The sequence below is a fragment of the Maylandia zebra genome, linkage group LG9 (genome assembly GCF_041146795.1).
Source record: "Maylandia zebra isolate NMK-2024a linkage group LG9, Mzebra_GT3a, whole genome shotgun sequence".
Classification (NCBI taxonomy): domain Eukaryota; kingdom Metazoa; phylum Chordata; class Actinopteri; order Cichliformes; family Cichlidae; genus Maylandia; species Maylandia zebra.
This window is the reverse complement of record NC_135175.1, coordinates 34,472,061-34,494,403: the sequence shown is the minus strand read 5'-3', so window position 1 is coordinate 34,494,403 and position 22,343 is coordinate 34,472,061. Positions and strand designations below refer to the sequence as shown.

Genomic DNA, 22,343 nt, shown 5'->3' with positions numbered 1-22,343 from the left:
AACAACTACAGGTTACAAAAGGTATACCCTGGTTTTAAAGCACAATACTGCAGAACGCACACACCAAAATGCATCATTTATGATGCATGTTATCATAGATAAGCTATAGTTGAAGCAAATAGTCAGGATGGCCGAGCGGTCTAAGGTGCTGAGTTTAGGCTGCCGTCTCCCCTGGAGGTGTGGGTTCAAATCCCACTTCCGACAGTTGCTTTTGTCCAAGTAAATGTTCAGAGGAGCATGTTACTAAACCTCCTGAATTCCTACATAATTTCCATCAATAAAGTATTCTGAAACTGAAATCTCACAGGCTGCTAGCGCTGCAGCAGCGTTGGGTCCGGGACTCTGTAACCAGCAGACTCCAAACACAGCACCCTCAGGCCCTTTTCCTGATCTTTAATCACATCTCCCTGTCCTCCAGTCTCCCCACCTTCACCCAGTATGTCACCTGCCACACCAGAGACAATAAAACATTGGACTTATTGTATGCTAACACCAAGGAGGCAGCTCATCACCTCTCCCTCCCCTGGGGGGCTCAGATCACAACCTGGTTCGTCTCCAGCCTGTGTATAAACCTCTGGTACACAGAGAACCAGTTGTTAAACGCACAGTGAGGAAATGGTCGGCAGAGACTGAAGAGGCCCTGAGGAACTGTTTCCGTTCCACTGTGTGGGAAACCTCTGCACCAGGCTGCAGGAGACTTGGGGTGGGTGAATGACCTCAATAAATATTTTAATAGGTTTGATCAACCACCCACCCCTCCCCCCAGGATCGTCCCCCCTGCTGCAATCTCCCTCATCTTCAGGCGCTGCCTGTCTTTCATATCAGGACTTCACAACCCAGCTCCCAGCCATCACACCCACCCCCGGCTTCTGTGGACTCCAACATACACCGCCCTCCCCCGAAACCCCCTCTCTCCATCTCAGCACTTCAAGTGAGGAATGAGCTTCGCAAGATCAAGGTGCAGAAGGCTGCAGGTCCAGATGGCGTCAGCTCCAGGCTCCTGAGATGCTGCGCAGATGAACTGTGTGGCATCTTAGGATGCCTGTGAGGTCACAGGGCTGTGTCGCTGGTCTGCTGTGCTAGCACCGTTCCTCTTCACCCTCTACACTGCAGACTTCTCCATCAACTCCCCACACTGCCACCTACAGAAGTTCTCTGACGACTCTGCCATAGTCGGCTTCATCACAGGTGAGGACGACTCAGAGTACAGACAGTGGACTCTGGACTTTGTGGACTGGTGCCGGAAAAACCAAGGAGTCGGTGGTGGACTTCCAGAGACGCAGACCCACCACACTAACAGCGGTGAACATCCAGGGAGTGGACATTGAGATAGTGGACTCTTATAGGTACCTGGGTGTTCACCTGAATAAACTGGACTGGAGCCACAACACTGATGCTCTGTACAGGAAGGGTCAGCGCAGACGCTACCTGCTGAGGCAGCTGAGGTCATTTGGAGTCCAGGGAGCGCTTTTAAAGACCTTCTATGACTCTGTGGTGGCATCTGTCATTTTTTACAGTGTTGCATGTTGGAGCAGCAGTTTATCGGCAGATGAGAGGAAGAGGTTGGATAAACTCATCAGGAAGGCCAGTTCTGTTCTGGGATGCACCCTGGACCCAGTGCAGGTGGTGGAGACAGAAGGACTGTGGCCAAAATAACATCTCTGATGGACAGAGTCTCCCAGCCCATGCATGTAAATGTTGCTGAACTGCAGAGCTGCTTCAGTGACAGACTGCTGCATCTAGATGCATGAAGGAGTGTTTCTGCAGGTCCTTCCTCCCTGCAGTGTCAGACTGTACAATCAACACTGCTCCCAACAAACAGATGTTTACATCAGCGCTGTAACTGCACTATTTTATCAACTGATTCGCACTACAACCTGGGTTTGCCTCTTATCTGTATTTAATTTTAGTAACGGTACAGTACTCTGTTTTTGGTAACTATTGTCCTTGATGTAAATATGTAAAAATTGTGTGTTTCTGTTCTGTGTCTTGTGTACTGTTTGTTTGTATATGTGTCTTTCTTGCTGCTGTTACACCCAAATTTCCCCTTGTGGGACAATTAAAGGATTATTCTATTCTATTCTATTCTATTCTATCGATTCTTCAACTTCAACGAGGGGATGTAGCTCAGTGGTAGAGCACGTGCTTCGCATGTATGAGGTCCTGGGTTCAATCCCCAGCATCTCCAGGTTTTATACCATCAGGAGTTGATCAAAGTTCAGAGATGATCATACTGAACAAACAACCATGAGGTCAAAAACTAAAAAAAACACATCTCCTTAAATTACCACAGAAACCCGCCAGGCCGAAAACCTTTGATGGTCTATAAAAATGTGGGGAAAGAATCTGCATAGCACTATAATCACAAGAAAAGTCTAACAGACTCAGACGGCAATAAATCAACACAAAATGTCCACAAGACCCAAGAAGAGCAGCCAGCAGCTCCAGGTTTTATGCTTCTGAAGTTGATCGACGTTTTGACCTGAGGTTAAAATGACATGTGACAAGGTTTATAGCACTAAACATGATAAGTCCTAAATCTTTCTGGCTTTCAGGAAACTATTAGGAAAAGTAAGACAAAAAGTGTCCACAAGACTCAAGGACCATCACGTCTACGCTGTGCGTTTGTCAGGTGATTCATGAAGTTTGGTTACTATTAGCAAATTGCGTTTGTGTGCTGAGAGACACTTTCAAAGATATCTACACTGTACAAATAACCACGCAGTCAAAATGTCCGTCACATAAATGTCAACAACATACATGTGACAATTACAAAGAGACTCCTGATGTCAGCAAGACATTTGTTCGGCAACCTCACACACGGCCTCGCACGACAGGTTGAGGTTAGGTCTCAGAGTGATTTCACTCATAACCTTTGGTGATGACCAACTCCTGTTTCCACACCTTGGCTCCTGCGATAATGCACATGATTAATTGTGGGTCAACGACCTCCTTCAGGAACAACCCTCACCAGGACTCTTTACCAAATTGTTTTAAGACTGAAAAAGCCTCTTAAGAAGTGAAACATCTTTACAAAACTTCATGAAGTCCAGTTACTTTCCCCCCCAAAGCTGCTGAGAGTTGCCTTGAACTTGGTTGCCTGACCAAGTTTTTTCCATCAAGCTTCTGGAGCGTCTTGATTTTTCTTGATCAAAGTTCAGAGATATCAATACTAAACAAATACCCCAGCTGTGTAAAGGGGATGTAGCTCAGTGGTAGAGCGCGTGCTTCGCATGTATGATGTCCTGGGTTCGATCCCCAGCATCTCCAGGTTTTATACCATCAACTTCCAATATATTGAACCTTTGTAAAGCTGCCATCAATTTGCTCCTGCAAGCTTTGAAAACAGATGCTTTTCCACACACACACACACCTGTTGAGTTCCCAGCCCTGCACACTAACAGAAACAAACATCAGCTCAACTCAAACACACTCTCACAGCACCTCTTTCGTCCCTTCTTTGAGTGACCAATGACAGCTACATGCACACGCCCATGCTCAGCCTCAGATGTTGAATATTTTATCAAAATGGTCACATGGTTTCAGCTCTGAATGATTAAACACGGCCATCTCCTCTCGTCACATATCCACCAGCTCTGCGTTGGACGGAGGAATCTGCCTCAGGAGGGAAACTGAACAGCAAGTGAGTGTGTTGCCTGTGTGCTCTGGTGTGCACGTTCAGACTGCGTGATTTGTGTTTTTATCAGTTTTTAAGCCTCAGACTGTCTCTTTGCTCTTTTGAACCTAGGCTGTTTTTGTAGGGCTGATTTCAGTTTAGGTGTTGACTGAACTTGTATGTTTGAGTATGAAGCTCTAAAACAGATGAGAGCTTTGGACGTGTAGGTGTAGAAGTTCGCCTGTGCGTGATTAAGTTTTAGACTCCACGTCCGAACCTTTCCATCATGAAACAGGATCCTCCTTGGACATCATTAAAGTTTCAGAGAGGGAGTCTCGCTCTAGTGAGTGAGGAGAACTGCTGATGGTATCCCAGCTTCATTAGCATGGAACGATTTTAAAACACACCAGCAGGACCAGAGGCTTCAAAGTTTCAAATGGCTGTGAACGTTTCTTTTGGAAAGCTTGAATACAGAAATGATTAGACACTAAGTGACTACTATGATACTCAAAGTAAGAGATTTAAAGTAACTGCTAAGAGATTCGAAACAACAACAACAAATACCATCCGAGGAACTTCCTAACCACAAAGAGACTCCACGCAATCACAAAAACAAACAAATGACCAGAAATGCACTCAGAATCACTGCACAGAGACTTGTTTAAACTACTTTCGTCTACCCCCTTGTCATAACAGGGCACTGTAGTGGCTAACTCTGTGTCTTTGTTTTGGCAGAGTTTATATGCAGATGCCCTTCCTTATGTTACCCTACAGGGGGTAGAATCAAACAAGCAATCTTTTGCTTCGTCAAATGACCACAGATAGACTAAAAAATGACTCAAAGAATCAAAAAAGATTCAAACTGCTGTCAACAGACTTAAATGATCGTAAAGAGCCTCAAAGAAAACTGAAATGAACACAATCAAGAGATCCAATCATGTTATCTATCAAACCCTCCACTGTAATCCATGAAGTGCTGCAGTCTGTTCCTTTTCTTTTCACAGAGTTTCTGCGCCCTCTTTAGACTTCTGTTTCATGGAGACTGATGATGATGTGAAAGTATGAGACAGTGACAGGAGGAAGCTGGAAGGAGTGCACAACTCACCAACATTAACAGGTATTAACCAGGGTTAGCGATGGCGGCGTGGCTGGGTCGGGTATCACTGGGGGATGCCTGGTACAACATGTACTCTCGCTTGCTGAGGACCAAACCTGTGGGCTCCATGGCCCACAGCTCAGACGACCTCACCGAGCTCGCGGAGGGGTCGGCGGTCGGGCTGGCCAAAGTCCTCACCACTGTGGACCTGGTCTCCCTCGGTGTGGGAAGCTGTGTTGGCACAGGGATGTATGTCGTTGCGGGGCTGGTTGCTAATGCGATGGCTGGGCCTGGGGTCATTCTGTCCTTCATAATTGCAGCGGTGGCGTCCATACTGTCAGGTAAGCAAAAGTCTTTAAGCATTCTAACCAACCAAACAAAAGATTTAGAACAATCTGGCCACATGTGTGTCTTTTGCGTGAAGGTGTGTGCTACGCAGAGTTCGGTGTGCGGGTCCCCAAAACGACCGGTTCGGCGTACACCTACAGTTATGTGACTGTTGGAGAATTTGTGGCGTTCTTCATTGGCTGGAACCTGATCCTGGAGTACCTGATCGGCACAGCGGCAGGGGCTTCAGCTCTCAGCAACATGTTCGACTCGCTGGCCAATCACAGCATCAGTGACTTCATGATAACACACCTGGGCACGGTCAGAGGCCTCGGTCAGTGCCTCCAAAACTGCTTTTGTGATTTGTTTACCATTTACAGTTTATTTACTTATCTGTTAGAGAGGATAAACAGTTATGTCAAAGAAGATTTACCTCTAAGCTCATTTATGTTATGTTGAATAATAAAAACAATAGTTAATACCTGATGCTTAAACTCTTTGTCCTTCTGTCTCAGGTAAAGGCGAGGACACGTATCTTGACGTTCTGGCTTTGTTCATTGCCCTGGTGGTCACTGCTGTAATCGCTCTTGGAGTGCGTAACACTGTGGGCTTCAACAATGTCCTGAATGTGGTCAACCTGGTGGTCTGGGTCTTCATGATTATCGCCGGACTCTTCTTCATCTCTAGCAGCAACTGGGAGGGTGGCAAGTTCCTCCCGTATGGCTGGTCGGGGGTGAGAAACTGTTTTGCTAAAGGGGCTCTATCAACTAATTTCCAGCTTCCAATCAAGAGGTTACATTCTTTTTTGGAAGATGGGTGCCTTTCTCTGAATGTGCTTCTGTACCTGTCAAAATGGAGTTCTTTCTCCCCAGTGTCACCAATTGCTTGGTCACAGGAAACTGTATGATTGCTGGGATTCCCTGTCAAATATTCTTTCCTATATAAAGCATCTTGAGATGACTGTGTTGTGAATTCAGGCAAATTTAAATTGAATTTTATAAATAGATTGAAAAGTGAAAGTTAAAGAGTCAACTTTTGTGCAATTACAAAGGCTTAAAGTCATCTTGCATGAGTTAGCTTAGCGTTAGCTTTACCCACTGAGCAAATATCTGTTGATCTGAGGTCTGAGGCATTTTTAAACTGCTCAGATCTAAAGTTTGGGTTTAGAGATCACCTAGTCAGAAAAGCAAAAGCATCAAAGCAAACAAACGAGCAGTTCAAGACTTTACATTTTGATCAGTTGTAAAGGGGACATGCACTTCCCAAAAAGCTAACCCACAGACGCTATAACATCAGAAAGATAAAAGAAAGGAAAAAAAACCGTCAGAAGCCTGAACTGACTAGAATTTTTTGTGAATGCATTGACTTCATTATTTTAAACAATTATCCATGTTTAACATGGGAATCTAGCATTAGAACAGCATAATCTTTATATTACAGAGACCAAACAAAAGCAGAATAGGTGCACTTTTTTAAGATGTAAACTGTGAGATCTGTTAGTAACCCGTTCTTTCTGTTCAGGTGATGCAAGGTGCAGCGACCTGTTTTTACGCCTTCATTGGCTTCGACATCATTGCAACGACAGGAGAGGAGGCCAAAAACCCCAACACCTCCATCCCTTACGCCATCACTGTCTCGCTGGTCACCTGCCTCACTGCCTATGTGTCGGTCTGTACAGAGTCCAGCATGTTTGTTTTTAACTCAGCCAAATTAATTTCCCCATCAGATTATTTCTTCTGCCTTTTTAGTCCTGATATGTTCAAGCCTGATGTCAGTTGTGAGAAAACTACACAGTGTAATGCAGCACATATGCGCTTGGAGAAACTCTGATGGGGATGTAGCTCAGTGGTAGAGCGTGTGCTTCGCATGTATGAGGTCCTGGGTTCAATCCCCAGCATCTCCAGTTTTTACCTCTATCTCTAGGCAATCAAGCTTCTGGACTTGACTACAGCAGACATGTGTCAAGGCTTTATGGCACCAAATGTGTGAGAAGTCCTGAATCTTTGGGTGCTTCATCATCAAAAAACTATTAGGATAACTAAGATACAAATAAATACTAAATCACAGAGGGCCCTTAAATTACTACAAACCAAAACCTTCTGATGAGGCATAAAAATGTGTGAAACAGATGAAGTCTGTTTTCCCAACAAGGGGATGTAGCTCAGTGGTAGAGCGTGTGCTTCGCATGTACGAGGTCCTGGGTTCAATCCCCAGCATCTCCAGATTTTATGCCATCAAGCTTTTGAGCTCTCACGTCTTGCACATGCATAGGGAAGTTTTTCATTTCCTTAAGGTCAGTCTATAATTTGCTTTTGTGAGGTGAGCTCTAAGGATCACAAATACACTTAATATAGGTAGAAGAGATTAGGACAACAAAATAAGACTCAAAACACAGAGACGTAAGTGGCCACAAAGAGGCTCAAAATCACTACAAGATGCATATCAGAACTATAAGACAGTCAAACATCAGTAAATAAATAAGTCCCAAATGTTTCGGTGGTTAGGAAATATAAGGTAACTAAAAAAAACCCCCCAATATACTTAGAAAATGATCTTGATGCATGCGCAAAAATCCAGGTAAAGAAATCCAGAAAGTGTATTCTGTTCATCTGGACGTTGAGTTTTCAGCGGGAGAAACATTTCATCCAAGTGACTTCTTCAGTCTCTGCTGACTGCAGATTTCCCCAACTTATAAACAGCATATCTGCATAATGACCAAAACTAGCACCACTGACTAACAATGGGGCCTGAGGTCAGTTTCATTAACATTAAAATGCAAATTATCATGACCACTGATGAATGGCCATGAGTACCATCCAGAGAGAGCTGGGGAATGGCTCAGTCACAGCATTGTAAGATGGTGAAAAAAGTGTCCTAAGAACCCCTCCTTGATTCAGACATTCAAAATGTCCACGAGATAAAATGGTCAAAAATACACTTAATATGACAACAAAGAGACTCAAAGAACAAAACAAAACGCAGAGACACAAGTGGCCACAAAGAGACTCAGATGTGCATTAGATAACCACCGAAAACCTACCAGACCAGAGCTTCTGATGGGCTATAAAATTGTTAGCAACACATCCACAGGGGGATGTAGCTCAGCGGTAGAGCGCATGCTTTGCATGTATGAGGTCCTCGGTTCAATCCCCAGCATCTCCAGAGTTTTTCTCGATGTCCAGGCCATCAAGCTTACATTGATTCGGTTAATGAAAAGAACCAGCCTTTTGGGATTTTCCTCATCATCCCAGAAGGTTGATCATAGGTCAGTCTATACATCGCATGCATCAAGACGACCACATAAAGATTCCAAATCACCACAAAACCTTCAAATAACCACTGACATCCTCAAAAGAGTGACTTCTATCTTTTGGATGTAGAAATTATGTTTTGGGTGGCCTCAGTCGGTGACATGATACGGTGAGGCAATGTTTCAGGGGTGAGGTTGTTCTTAGTGAAAAGTTGAGTGGAGAATCTGATTAAGGCTACGTCCACACTAATGCGTTTTTGTTTGAAAGCGCATCGTTTTCTCTCCGTTTGGCCTCCCGCCCACACCGAGAGAAAACGCTCTCGAAAACACATACATGTGAAAAAGGTGCTTTTGCGTCACAGTGTGGACAGGACTTTTTGAAAAAAATGACACATTTTAGTAATGTGATGCAGTCATGTGACCAATTAAACAAAGATAGCGGAGGGCATTATGCAGCAGTTGTTTTGTTTGACAGCCCTATCAAAGATTCATATCAGTCTGCAGATGCTCCAGATTGCTTTTCTTCAAATTCTTTCATTCTCACTCGCTTTTGCATCTTTGTACATTTGTGTTACTCGCAGCAACAACTCCACCTCATTGTTAGTCCATTTAAAAAAACTCGGTGCTTTTCCTCGACATTCTGTTTCAAAGAGCTGGAAAGTAAATACACGGCACACAGAAATGAGGCAGGCCGAATGTTCTTGCGTTTCATGTGTGCGCAGTACTGGAACGTGAGCGTTTTCATCCGTTTCAATGTGGACGCACATCTCTGTGAAAACGACTGAAAACGATAGTGTGGACTCGGAGCGCTTTCAGACGAAAACGCCGTTTTCAAATCTATCCGGGCTAGTGTGGACGTAGCCTAAGTCCTTGAAAAAGTGGTTTCACCCTAAACCTCTGATGATGACCCACGCCTTTTCCACACCTTGGCTCATGTGATGAGGCACATGATTAATAGTGGGTCAACGACCTCCTTAAGGGACAATCTCACTAGGGTTTAAATACCCAGGACTCTTCACCATTTTGTTTTAGAACTGAGAAAGCTTCTTGGATGAGAAGTGACGCATCTTTACAAAACTTCATGAAGTACAGTGGTTTTATTTTCCCCCCAGCTCCTTATACTAAAATGATCTAGATGACTGACCTATGACCTACACTGATAGTGTCATGTAGCAACACTTAGGAAACACACGCTTAAGGGGATGTAGCTCAGTGGTAGAGCGCAAGCTTTGCATTTGTGATGTCCTGGGTTCAATCCCCACCATGACCGCTTTTATACCATCAAGCTTCTGAACTTCAACGTATTGATGCGTTCTCAATCATCCAGGTAAGTAAATCTCCGAAAGATGACTCTGTTCATCTGGACGTAATGTTTTCAGTGGGACAAACGTTTTGTCACTCATCCAAGTGACCAGCCCACCGAAGGAACAATGGGCTGGGAGGTCATGGGTTTCAGTCATTATGCAAATTGTAAAAAAAGTACTGCTGGTATTTACAATAAGAGTGCAATGACAAGACTCAGAGATCTGACCCCGTGGCATGTGTATTTCCACGAGTTTGTATTTGTGAAATGATTCGATTGCAAATGTTCCAAATGTCACAGACACTGTTGAGAGCGTTGGTGCAGTGACTCTAACAGCCACATCTCCTGATGTAAGACAGTATCAGCCAGTTGAAAGATATACTGTAAGAATATCTGCATCACATGTGACCTCTTAATCACCTTTATCTAAGTGTTCATTCCTGATAAAACGGTGATTGTAATAATAGATATATGATAATAGAGTCTCTCACACCTCTGCATTTTTTTATTTCACAGGTGAGTGTGATCCTAACTCTCATGGTTCCCTATAACCTGATCGACGTCTCGGCTCCTCTCATGGAGATGTTTGCTGTGCATGGCTTCATGTGGGGGAAGTACACTGTGGCTGTGGGCTCTATAGCTGGACTCACCGTCTCTCTGCTTGGCTCCCTGTTTCCGATGCCCAGGGTCATCTATGCTATGGCACGGGACGGACTGCTGTTCAGGTGAGGAGGTACATGAAAACACACAGCCAGCTTAAGGAGTTTTAATAAGAAATGTTTCTGTGTCTGTGTTTTAAGGTTTCTGTCTCACGTGACTGCACTCACACACACTCCCACGGTGGCGTGTGTGGTGTCGGGGAGCCTGGCGGCCGTCCTCGCTCTGCTGGTGAGCCTCAGGGACCTGATTGAGATGATGTCCATTGGCACCCTGCTGGCTTACACTCTGGTCAGCGTGTGCGTGCTGCTACTTCGCTATCAGCCTGACGAACAGACCGACACACATCAGTTTGAGTCTGAAGTTCAGGACATGGACGGCCTGAAGCACGAAGATGCCAAAGACGATCAGATCTTGAGCGAGAATGACGGGTCATCTTCTTACCACACCGGCAGGATGGAGGGGGAGGGAGATGACTCTGATTTTCATACAGGCCACCCCTCACTGCTGAAAAGGCTTCTGGGAGGTCATTACTACACCCTGCGGCTGCGTTTGGGAATGCCTGATGCGTCAGTTCGACCAACCCCAGCCACCGGCCGCATAGTGACCAGATGCACTCTCTCCCTCTTCTTCATGTCCTTCCTCCTCTGGTCTACCATCATATTTGGGGTTGAGCAGGGCACAGGTGCTGGGGCAGTGATTTCTGGACTGATGGCAACAATGATGGCAGGGTCATTAGCAAAGCTTTTGATTATGATCATACAGCAACCAGAGAGCACCAGGAGCCTGCCCTACATGGCACCATGTGTCCCCTTTGTCCCTGCAGCAGCCATATTGGTCAACAGTTACCTCATGCTTAAACTGTCTCCACTCACCTGGGCAAGGTTCACCATCTGGTGCCTCATAGGTGAGCTGAAACAATCTTGATAATAGAGTGTTGTAGATTTGAAATGGAGCATTAATCAGTAATTCAATGACAATCAGTTTATTTAAATATCGAGTTATATATTAAAAGGAGAAAACACCAGTTCTGCAGTTGCCTGCTCGGTCAGATAGGTGATAAAGCAGTCGTTTTGTTATCTGGTTGCTTGGTTGGCTGGTTAGTTGCATGACCTGTTGACTGATAGGTAAGTTGTTTGGTTGGCTGCTTGACTACTTGCTTGGTTTATTCGTTGCTTGGTTGGCTAGCTTTTTGATTCGCTGGTTGGGTACTTTGGTTGCTCTGATGCTTGGTACAAACGTTTTTAAGATGCAATAAGCCCGACAAAGGAGAGAGAAAATGCTTTACATGTGAGGTATCCAGGATTTTGTAAGAGCTTTGTAATTCTCTTCATATGGAATTCATAAAGGTTGACAATCCTACACAAACTGATCTCTGTACCTACTGACCCACCCTCTACTGCATATCCATCCTCAGGTCTGTTGATCTACATTTGTTATGGAGTGTGGCACAGCACGCTGGAGCTGAATGCTCAGGAGCAGCAGGCACATGCCAGTTCCTACCAGCGCTATGACGACCACTTGGATGACACCGTCTCCCCCGGTGACGACCTTTACACCCAGGAGCAGGACGAGAGACCGTATCAGGGGTGGTCTGCACCCGAGGAGAGAGGATACCACTACCAGCAGGGAAATCAACACGAGATCCAATACGAGGACCAAGAGAGCGGAGAGCAGGAGCAGAGCCAGTATGAAGATAATGGGGACCAGTGTGGATACCAGTCTGGAGCAGGAGGCCAGTATATGGAGACAGGCAGTAGGTCCAAGGGAAGGACCAATTATGGGTTTAATGATGAAGAGGAGAACTGAGTAATATGAAAGAGTGAATAAAACGTACGTATGAGGCAATATTTTAATGTTTGTGGAAGCTTTTATGAAAACTGGGATCAGATATCAGCAGAGGAAGGAGGGCACTGAGAGAAGCCAACAGCAGATGCAGAAGCTTCAAAACAGTCTAACCTGTTTGGGTCAAAAGCAACTGGACTTCTTTACTCCAGCTTCTGCAACCTTTTGGACGAGAAGTGAAATGTGTTTGAGAACTTAAAAGAAGTCCAGCTGCCTTTGAAGATCTACCTGTATGAGCACGAATGTACACAAACACCCACCTGCCTCTGACAACCTGACAGTGACAGCAACCGTTAATGAAACAAGTTGGACTTGTGTGAGAAGAAGTGTTGTTACAAAACAAACCTGCCTTAATCTTACTTTATTCTTTTTCTATTCTTTAAATAAATAAAATGGTAAATGGCCTGTATTTATATAGCGCTTTACTAGTCCCTAAGGACCCCAAAGCGCTTTACACATCCAGTCATCCACCCATTCACACACTGGTGATGGCAAGCTACTAAAGTAGTGCTCAGCCGAGGTTCAAAAGAATCCAGACTGTGTAGACGCCCATCTGTTGTTTAAATCAAGACGAACTGAGCATGCTTGAGTGAGATGCTTATCTTTTTAAAGTTAATTTCCTGTTATTCTTAACAGGCACAAGCACCGATACTATATAAAGCATTTTTATTAGCACTACTCATGTGCTGCATGTCTTCAGGCTAACGTTTTAGACACCAAAAGGCTTATGACCTTAAGATCAGGACCTTTCCATAGTGACTAATCCCAACCATACCCAAACATGTTAATGACTAACCTCGTGTGATGATGGATCATCTTAGATGTTCTCTTAACTGAAGTTTGGTCTTTTTTTAGCATCTTCTTCGAGCTGTATGAAGGCATTTTCTCTGCCAATCAGGCCAACATGAACTTTTACTGAGAACAGTTTAACCCTTATTGTCCATCTTCCCAGTGCTGATGTGTTTATATTAACCTAACCATAGCTAGCTTTGTAGACAGCCACCAGTTAGTACATCATCATGTCTCAATTAGTCCCAAAGAATTTGGACTAATTACCATACAGCATTTGCTCTGAACCAAGCTCATATTAAATGTTTATACTTTTTGTGCCTAAAGGTCACTCAGGCCACTTGCACGTGGTTCTTTGCAGACTCAGTATCACTGCTTCCTTTTGCACATTCAGGTCTTCGTTGTCTTCTTTTCTGCTTCCCATAGCCGTTCACACAAGTCTGTTCAGAGACAGTGAACAGCACACGCTGGTTTAGCTTTTCCTCTGGTTTTGTTTGAGTTCTTTGTTTACGCTCTTTAATTGTTTTGGGGTGAATGGTGTTATTCAGTGTCTGTTGTGGAAAGTGCAGAAATAAAGAGAATTTGAAGCAGCAGTTTGTCTAATCGGGGTTTTATTGCGGCTTCTCTCACAGATAGAAGACGCTGAAGTGTTATCATTCCAAATTTAAAGGAGCTGTGTGAGCCGTCAATGGCAACTGCGGTAATTATTGTGTTCCTAGCATCAGCCAAAGGCTAGGATAAGTAGAGGTGAGTGGATCAATCCAAATATCCATAGTGTTAAGTGGTCATTGAAATGTGTTCAGAATTTGCAAATTAACAGTGAGTCATATAAACCTCTCTGCCCCACATAAGCTGCCTTTATAGGTCAATAGTATCAGTACTGGCTCTGTATTTACTTGGTATCGGATCAATACCAAACTTTACAGTATCACACAGCACTAGTGACGAGACAAAGCCTGTCGTGCTCTGATGTACGTAGTTTGCGGTTAATCTGTGCTAGCTTTGCCTCATTTTAGCCAGAAGAGGCTAAACTCTGATGATCTGATACCTACTGTAGAAGAAGACAAACAAAAAATCGTATTTGAAATGGATTCATATCAAATGGAAAACATACAGAAATAATATTCAGTAAAACATAAATTTAAGAAAGCATGAATCTTAATTTAAATGTGTATGGGTGTTTTCAGAGAGCCCAAGAGATTTTAAAGCCTTTTTTCTAAACACAGACAAGAATTTAACCATGTAGGTATGCAGATGATTTATTTTGATTATGCTGTTAACATAAAAGTAAAAAGAAATGATAAAAAAAGTGACAGCCGACTGTGGGGGATTAAATATGAGCTGCAATTTAAAAGTATCATAAACACTAAAGCGACCATGAAAACAACAGTTTGCTATTTATAATGTGAAAACAAAGAGCCGCTGACAACGATTAACTTAGATGGTCACAGCCGGTCAAACAGGGGGACTGTCCTTCCTGACTGAGTAGCTGAAGATGTGAAATATGTATTTATACATGTACAGCAAATGAAATTACAAACAGCTGCAAGCTTTCTGCTAGGCTTCACCTCGGCTCATGGGAGTCCCTGAACTGGACGTCCGAACCATGTTCGTGTGGTTAATTCTACTGACAGACCAATCACAGTCATGACCTCGGGGGCTGGTCATGTGATTGGTTTAGAAACAGTATATTTGAGTTTGTTTAGTTTTTTCCTGTAATGCCAGAGTTTGAAGTTGAGATTGTTTTGTGTAAATTGGATTTGTGTATTCCTGTTTTGACTGATTGTTCTTTCTTCCATCGTGTTACTTTGTATCATTCAGTGAGAGCTTTGTTGTCTCAGTTTTTTTATTTCCTTTTGTACTTTGTGCCTTGGTTTGAGTTTTACTTTCCCACCTTTTGAATATGTCTTGATTGCTTTAACCTGTGTCGTGTTTACCAGCTTTTCTCAGTCTCCAGTTAGTCCTCAGTGTGGGTCTGCCCTGAGTGTTTGTCTTACATTGTTGTGTTTTGATGCTACTTGTTTTGCTCGTCTTCCTGGCTTTCTATCCCGTTCTTGTTTTTTCATTCAGTATAATAAAACTTTGTCTTTTTTTTTTGTTGCTATTCTGAGATATTTTTGGGACATACACAGATTCTCCAGACTTCCCTAGATTGAGGCCAAAAGATTTTCTGAATGTGAGCTTATTATTAATCCCTCCATTTCCTGCTAACATTCATTTTCATGGTGGATTTTAGTCTTGAAGCAGTAAACAGATAATGGCATGTCTCATCGATGGTGAATATGACTTTAAACTCAAAGAAAACTTGGTTAAAAATAGAGCGCCTGGTTCCTTCACACCCGGGCGCTCTTGGCGTGGTTGGCGGGGGGGTCGAGGAGCGTGGCCGTCCCCCTGTTCCCAGAGTAGTAGAAGCTGTCGTCCCTACTCGGGGTCCCGGGGTCGATGCCCTGGCAGCACAAGATGATGATGCCACCTAGGAGGCAGAGGGCGGAGCCGACCCAGCCGGAGTACAGAGAGAAGCCGAATGACATCAGATTTTCCTCTTTATTAGCGCCGATGGGGAACCAGACGGTAGATATGATGCTGCACACAGCTGGGTTTCAGACATATTTAAACACAAAAGGTGAAAAACAGGGAAAAGAAGAGGTTATAATTTTGTGCTCGGTGCCTCCATCTGTCTGGCTGTCATCCCTGAGTTTGTGGACAGGAACTACCTGTCTTATCTCACAGGAAGCAAAACAGCCTGACAGATCCTGACCCATCATCCTCCTTCCTGCAACAGCTGGGAATGACTCGGGGAAGACCAGCGCTCTATACAACATGCCACATTCACCCACTCTAAACTGAATGCTGTCTAACCAAATTCATACTGCGACAGATGCGTCGGAGAGTAACTTAGGGTTAGTATCTTGCCCAAAGATACTTGCCATGCAGACTGGAGGAGGCAGGGATTGAACCTCCGACCTCCCGATCAGTAGGTGACCAGCGCTACGTCCTGAGCTACAGCCACACGAAGTTCACTGCAGTAAGAGAAAGTCTCTTAAAACGAGAAACTGCCCTCAGAAATCAAATCTGTCCTCTGAAACTGTCCCAAAAAGGTTATTTGAGCACACAAATACAGTGGGGCAAAAAAGTATTTAGTCAGCCACTGATTGTGCAAGTTCCCCCACTTAAAATGATGACAGAGGTCAGTAATTTGCACCAGAGGTACACTTCAACTGTGAGAGACAGAATGTGAAAAAAAATCCATGAATTCACATGGTAGGATTTGTAAAGAATTTATTCGTAAATCAGGGTGGAAAATAAGTATTTGGTCACCTCAAACAAGGAAAATCTCTGGCTCTCTCAGACCTGTAACGTCTTCTGTAAGAAGCTTTTCTGTCCCCCACTCGTTACCTGTATGAATGGCACCTGTTTGAACTCATCATCTGTATAAAAGACACCTATCCACAGCCTCAAACAGTCAGACTCCAAACTCCGCCATGGCCAAGACCAAAGAGCTTTCGAAGGACACCAGGAAAAGTATTGTAGACCTGCACCAGACTGGGAAGAGTGAATCTACAATAGGCAAGCAGCTTGGTGTGAAAAAATCAACTGTGGGAGCAATCATCAGAAAATGGAAGACATACAAGACCACTGATAATCTCCCTCGATCTGGGGCTCCACGCAAGATCTCATCCCGTGGGGTCAAAATGATCATGAGAACGGTGAGCAAAGATCCCAGAACCACACGGGGGGACCTGGTGAATGACCTGCAGAGAGCTGGGACCAAAGTAACAAAGGTCACCATCAGTAACACACTACAACGGCAGGGAATCAAATCCCGCAGTGCCAGACGTGTTCCGCTGCTGAAGCCAGTGCATGTCCAGGCCCGTCTGAAGTTTGCCAGAGAGCACATGGATGATACAGCAGAGGATTGGGAGAATGTCATGTGGTCAGATGAAACCAAAGTAGAACTTTTTGGTATAAACTCAACTCGTCGTGTTTGGAGGAAGAAGAATACTGAGTTGCATCCCAAGAACACCATACCTACTGTGAAGCATGGGGGTGGAAACATCATGCTATGGGGCTGTTTTTCTGCCAAGGGGACAGGACGACTGATCCGTGTTAAGGACAGAATGAATGGGGCCATGTATCGTGAGATTTTGAGCCAAAACCACCTTCCATCAGTGAGAACTTTGAAGATGAAACGAGGCTGGGTCTTCCAACATGACAATGATCCAAAACACACCGCCCGGGCAACAAAGGAGTGGCTCCGTAAGAAGCATTTGAAAGTCCTGGAGTGGCCTAGCCAGTCTCCAGACCTCAACCCCATAGAAAATCTGTGGCGGGAGTTGAAAGTCCGTGTTGCTCGGCGACAGCCCCAAAACATCACTGCTCTCGAGAAGATCTGCATGGAGGAATGGGCCAAAATACCAGCTACTGTGTGTGCAAACCTGGTAAAGACCTATAGTAAACGTTTGACCTCTGTTATTGCCAACAAAGGTTATGTTACAAAGTATTGAGTTGTATTTTTGTTATTGACCAAATACTTATTTTCCACCCTGATTTACGAATAAATTCTTTACAAATCCTACCATGTGGATTCATGGATTTTTCTTTCACATTCTGTCTCTCACAGTTGAAGTGTACCTCTGGTGCAAATTACTGACCTCTGTCATCATTTTAAGTTGGGGAACTTGCACAATCGGTGGCTGACTAAATACTTTTTTGCCCCACTGTACATCCCTCTAAAATTAAAACTACAAAATATGTAACACATGTCCTCAACAAACTGCACACTCAGTACTGTGTACTCACAGTGTGCTGACCTCTACACTCTTATCTGAAATCAAAAACATAACAAATCAAATCTGCAGTCTGTCAAATCAAACTCATTCCTCAGATTTATCAATGGCACTGCTATTAAAGCAACATTTCATTAATAAGAGCTGGTTGAATTCTTTGAATACCAAAGAGAGCACCTTCATTGGGTCCTTTACTACCTCCTTATTCTGGATTTTGGTTCTCATCTATCCAGCTTTTATAAAACAAAATGGTCAGAACACATGAAACAAAGTGTCTGAGATTTGCATTTTTCAGTCATCAGCCACTCCTTTAAGTAATCAGATTCTCTGACAGTCTTTTCCCTGAATCTCCTCCACACGTTCCTTCATGATGTCAAGGAAAAGTGACGAGGAAAAGATCTTTTGGACTAATAAACTGCAAACACTGAAAGTCAGTGTAAGTGAAATTTCTCTTTACTTCACTGACAAAAGCTAAAACATTAAACTCAACTAGTGTTTTTGGTAAGTGTTAGTAAAGTAGTAGTTATAATCAAACTGATATAAACACAACTGTGTGTGTGTGTGTGTGTGTGTGTGTGTGTGTGTGTGTGTGTGTGTGTGTGTGTGTGTGTGTGTGTGTGTGTGTGTGTGTGTGTGTGTGCGGCCTCCTCACCCATAAAGATGACGAGGACGCCTCCCACTCGGGCGCGGCGCTTCTTCACAGCTGAGGTGTCGTTCTGCAGCCGCACGCAGGCCATGGACATGAGGATCAGGAGCGTGGCGGGGAGACCCAGCAAACAGGCGCAGATCATCAGAGCACGAGCTGTCTGGACGTAGGCTGAGAGGCAGAGAGAGCATCTGTTTGGTTTAACGTTCTCAGCACAGCTCACCTCTGGCACTCAACAAGGCGCTGCTCACATTAGGAATGTGCACACGTGTTGCATGCACCGAAGACAAGAAAAAGATGCAAGAAAAAGCCAGATTACTTTACTCAGAAAGTAATGTCTAATCTTGCTCTGAGTTACAGTCAAACACAGTCTGACGTCACTCTTCATGTCTTCACTGAACACACAGAGAATAAATCCAACGTAATAAAACATTGGTGTTAATGATTTCTCCAAAAGCTCATGAGAGACAAACCCCACTAGGTTTTAAACACCTGGGACTCTCAGGCTTCTGGTTTAGAACTGAAGAGGCTGCTTAAAGCACGCAAAGAAGCCCAGTCATTTCTGTCAAGCTGTTAAGATCTACAGAAATCTCAACAACTGTGCAAAAGACCACCAGAAGAAAGCTCAACCTTTGGCAGGCTTCTCTGTGTTGGCTGGGTCTGTTAACTGGAACCACCTGTCAGAGATGACTGGTATCAGCTTTCTTTGTTAATCCAGGCTAAACGATGACTCGCCCAAAGTGCACATCTAGATAAAAATCAGTCAGCGGGGACAAGGAGGAGAAATAGTCTGTGGCCACCACCTGCTAAACCATTCCTATTTCGGGTTTGTTGTCTCTCCACCTGCTGCACTTTACTTTTGCACTAAGTGGGTGAGATGGATGCCCAGTGCTTTATGCTTCCTAACAACATAGATCAAAATCCCCGAAGTTTAACTGACTGTGTTATATTCTGACGGCCGAGTGTCGTCCTATGTTTTTGAGTAGTGAACAAAAGGCTGATAAATTCCTTTAATTATGTTATGCACTGTTTGGTAAACGTGCAGGTTTGTTTGGTAGTAAACAAATTAAAAGCTCAAAAAGTGGAAAAATTGGCTTTTACATTGTTGTTTATAGTTTGATATGAAACGTGTGAAATTAATAGTCAGTATTTATAATACTGAGCACGAGAATAGAACTATACTCCTATAAACAGAGGACTGAGTAAACATTATTGAAATATGATGAACAATGTTTTACACCATAAAGCAGTTTAATTTAAAGAGTTTAAATAACCAGTTATATTTGTTTCTTTAAATAAAGCTTATAAGTTACTATAGTTTCCACAAGTGTTTGTTCTACACTTCCCATCCTTCCTTTCACAATAAAAGTTATTGAGTACGAGCATAAATTGTGTGATTGCTGTATATCAAAGTGGTCTATAGAAGTGTGTCAAAGCAGTTTATGATCGATTATAGCTTCAAAATAAATATAAATATAAAAAATTAAATTCATATTAAAATGATATTTGACTGATGTTCTTATAAAAGGTAAGACTTATTTACAACATCTTCACAATTTAAAAGGAAATTCTGTCTCTCCTCATTAAATAAACTCTGCTATAAAGTAAGTAAGTACCTAAATGTTCTGATGCTCAAACAAAAACAGCAAAGTTTCTCACAAACGCTGTGAAAAACTGTATTTGTTCATTTTTTATTTGTATTCTGATGAACGAGACTGTTCGATAAACATATTGAATAAACTGTAAAAAGAAAAAATCTCGTTACGAATATATTTTGTTGGTGAACAACAATGCCGGTTTAAATACATGTGTCGATAACTTAATGTTAATAACGTGAAATAACCATTAATATTTAACTGTAATAAATTCAACTCTAAATATAAAGCGTAAACTGTTTTGTTGACACGCAGCCACTCTGCTCACTCGCTGCCTCCCGCAGACCCACGCAGCAAACGTGAGCTAAACACACTTGAAAGATCTCGTCACGCACATCATGTATTAGAGCATTTATTGGCGCATCTCACCGGGCAGTGTGAGGATCTGGGTGAGGCCCACGCAGTGGTGAAGGGACGGGGAGATGACGCACTCTGCCCACAGGCCTCGGGAGCTCAGCTCGTCCATGCGGACGCAGGTGGCCTTGGTGTAGTCGCAGGTCCGGACCCAGTCGTTGGTGGCCGTGGCCACGATCACCCCCACCCAGCCCACTCCGCTGGCCGCGGTGCCAAGGAGTTGCCTGCGCATCTGTGACATGGTGAGCACCGTGCGTCTTTAAGCGCCCCAAAAGAGAAAGATAAAGAAATTCAGCCTGTTTTTAAATTCAGAAACGTGGCAGCTTCTTGAGAGCTTTCCTCTTTTTTTAACGTCTGCGGGAGTTTAAAAAGTTTAAAAATGAAAAATTTTATAGGCCAAAGACTCAAAAAGAGTTTAAAAGCGGATAAATGACTGTGTTATTATCTAATAAGCAACAAAAAACACCGGAAAACAAAAACCACTGGAATAAAGCAAAAACTGATATATATTCAGAAATAACTGCAGACAGTTTTTCTCTGAGTTGGAGCTTTAAACAACGTTTAAAAAGCTTAAAAGTCTAAATTTAAAAGCAGTCCTGTTCCGTCAGTGCGCCTGAAGCTGATCCACGAGAAAAATGCCCAGAATAAGATTTATCACAGGGTGTGGTGGAAACCGTACTCCTCTCCAAAGCCAATGGGAGCACATGGGAGATCCTAACCTAAACCAGATACGGGGAGAAAGGCAGGCTCAGGCAGAAAAACAAGCATCACCTAAAGCCTTCCTGATGAAGCTAAATCAGTTTAGCTCATAAAGTCCAGAGTTGTCCTCATGTGTCACTCACCTGCACCTCTGTTGCCCTCTGCTGGTGGTCCCGCCATCCCATCAGCAGCACTTCTGCCGAAATCTGCTCAGGTCCACTCAGTTTGGGACATCAGCAGAAATGTTCAGTGAATAAGACGTCTTAAAGTACAGCTTAAAGTATATGGAAGTTCTCAGGTGCTTTATTAAAAACATTAAAAATATTAATATTAATATTTCAAATCTAAACAAAAAAGTTGTCGTTATTCACACCAGTTGATTAAAAATAAGGATTCACAACTAAATATTAGAAAAAAAAATTTTTTTATTATCATTTTAAACCAATCATTTGATGAAGGTGATTTTCAGCCTGGGTTTGCATTTCCTGGATGACAGGACGGTTTCCCAGTAAAGAATGAAATATATAAAATATATAAAATATTAAAGTTTCCAAACCTCAAAATCATTTAAAAACTTAACATCTGACTGAAAACGATTTCTGTGTTTGTTCTGTTCTCAGCCAACGCGGCGCCACCATCCTTCAGTAATGTTGAGGTCTGGACTCTGGGGAGGCCAATCCATGACTGATGGTTCCACTGTGTGTTTTTCTGTCCAATATAATACAGCACTTGATTGATCTCTATTACTATTGTTATTTATTTCATTTTACTTTAAGTTATTACAAATTGAACAGAAAGAAAGACTCTGAGAGAATCTGTTGAATCAGCTGTTAAAAGAAGAAAGAAAACAAACAATAGAACAGAATACAGAGATCAAAGCAGCGACCTAGATACGTGTAAGTAACAGTAACTACTGAATACTGAATGCTATTGAGCAGCACACAAGACCGACAGCGCACGATATGCTTCAAGGTAGAAGCCGAGGAAGATATAGTTTGTCTGTGATCATCCGTGTGCGTGAACGCGCCTGAGTTCAAAAGGTTTCTCCATGTAACGATCTGCTGGAGGCTGTGGGGAGCCATAGCCCCGCCCCCCAGAGCATGAAGCGCTAAAAGTGCTTCTTGATAGTCATCTCGTCTCTCAGATGTTGTCCATCTGCTGAGGATAGTTTTAGGACCGCTCTAAGCCTCTAAGTCTAAGTTAACCCCAGAGCCCCGCTTCTACACCTGCAGCAGCCAGGTTGTAGGCACTGGGGTAAACTGCACTACGGGGGATCCCAGAACCTCTCAATCGCTCCACACCCCGACAAAGTGGGTCTG

At 43.4% G+C, this 22,343-nt stretch overlaps 2 protein-coding genes and 5 non-coding genes across 7 annotated transcripts; 6 read left to right on the top strand and 1 right to left on the bottom strand.

Annotated features, from left to right (window-relative positions):
* The first annotated feature begins 2,116 nt into the window (after positions 1-2,116).
* trnaa-cgc (transfer RNA alanine (anticodon CGC)) lies at positions 2,117-2,188 on the top strand. Its single transcript has one exon. It is a non-coding gene; the product is annotated as a tRNA-Ala (tRNA).
* A 1,010-nt stretch (positions 2,189-3,198) lies between these two features.
* trnaa-cgc (transfer RNA alanine (anticodon CGC)) lies at positions 3,199-3,270 on the top strand. The gene has a single exon. It is a non-coding gene; the product is annotated as a tRNA-Ala (tRNA).
* A 328-nt stretch (positions 3,271-3,598) lies between these two features.
* slc7a14b (solute carrier family 7 member 14b) lies at positions 3,599-13,516 on the top strand. Its single transcript, XM_004572928.6, has 8 exons — positions 3,599-3,643; positions 4,621-5,053; positions 5,137-5,373; positions 5,555-5,772; positions 6,561-6,707; positions 10,109-10,317; positions 10,393-11,156; positions 11,667-13,516. Exons 2-8 carry the CDS (start codon positions 4,753-4,755, stop codon positions 12,056-12,058), a joined length of 2,268 nt encoding a protein of 755 aa, XP_004572985.5. The 5' UTR covers positions 3,599-3,643; positions 4,621-4,752; the 3' UTR covers positions 12,059-13,516.
* trnaa-cgc (transfer RNA alanine (anticodon CGC)) lies at positions 6,871-6,942 on the top strand. Its single transcript has one exon. It is a non-coding gene; the product is annotated as a tRNA-Ala (tRNA).
* Positions 7,190-7,261, top strand: trnaa-cgc (transfer RNA alanine (anticodon CGC)). The gene has a single exon. It is a non-coding gene; the product is annotated as a tRNA-Ala (tRNA).
* On the top strand, positions 8,130-8,201 carry trnaa-ugc (transfer RNA alanine (anticodon UGC)). Its single transcript has one exon. It is a non-coding gene; the product is annotated as a tRNA-Ala (tRNA).
* Positions 13,517-14,126: 610 nt separating the features above from the next.
* cldn11b (claudin 11b) lies at positions 14,127-20,985 on the bottom strand. Its single transcript, XM_004572911.4, has 3 exons — positions 20,341-20,985; positions 18,323-18,487; positions 14,127-15,476 (listed from the first exon to the last, which is right to left on the bottom strand). Exons 1-3 carry the CDS (start codon positions 20,564-20,566, stop codon positions 15,217-15,219), a joined length of 651 nt encoding a protein of 216 aa, XP_004572968.1. The 5' UTR covers positions 20,567-20,985; the 3' UTR covers positions 14,127-15,216.
* Between the last annotated feature and the right edge of the window lie 1,358 nt (positions 20,986-22,343).

Bases quoted from the DNA above. Each gene is read 5' to 3' on its own strand.
- slc7a14b (XM_004572928.6), top strand. From the start codon at position 4,753: ATGGCGGCGTGGCTGGGTCGGGTATCACTGGGGGATGCCTGGTACAAC. The intron at 5,773-6,560 runs GTGAGAAACTGT...CTTTCTGTTCAG, and splicing joins TCCCGTATGGCTGGTCGGGG to GTGATGCAAGGTGCAGCGAC. The intron at 10,318-10,392 runs GTGAGGAGGTAC...CTGTGTTTTAAG, and splicing joins CGGGACGGACTGCTGTTCAG to GTTTCTGTCTCACGTGACTG.
- cldn11b (XM_004572911.4), bottom strand. From the start codon at position 20,566: ATGTCACAGATGCGCAGGCAACTCCTTGGCACCGCGGCCAGCGGAGTG. The intron at 18,488-20,340 runs GTGAGATGCGCC...TCTGCCTCTCAG, and splicing joins CCAGATCCTCACACTGCCCG to CCTACGTCCAGACAGCTCGT. The intron at 15,477-18,322 runs GTGAGGAGGCCG...TCTGAAACCCAG, and splicing joins CGTCCTCGTCATCTTTATGG to CTGTGTGCAGCATCATATCT.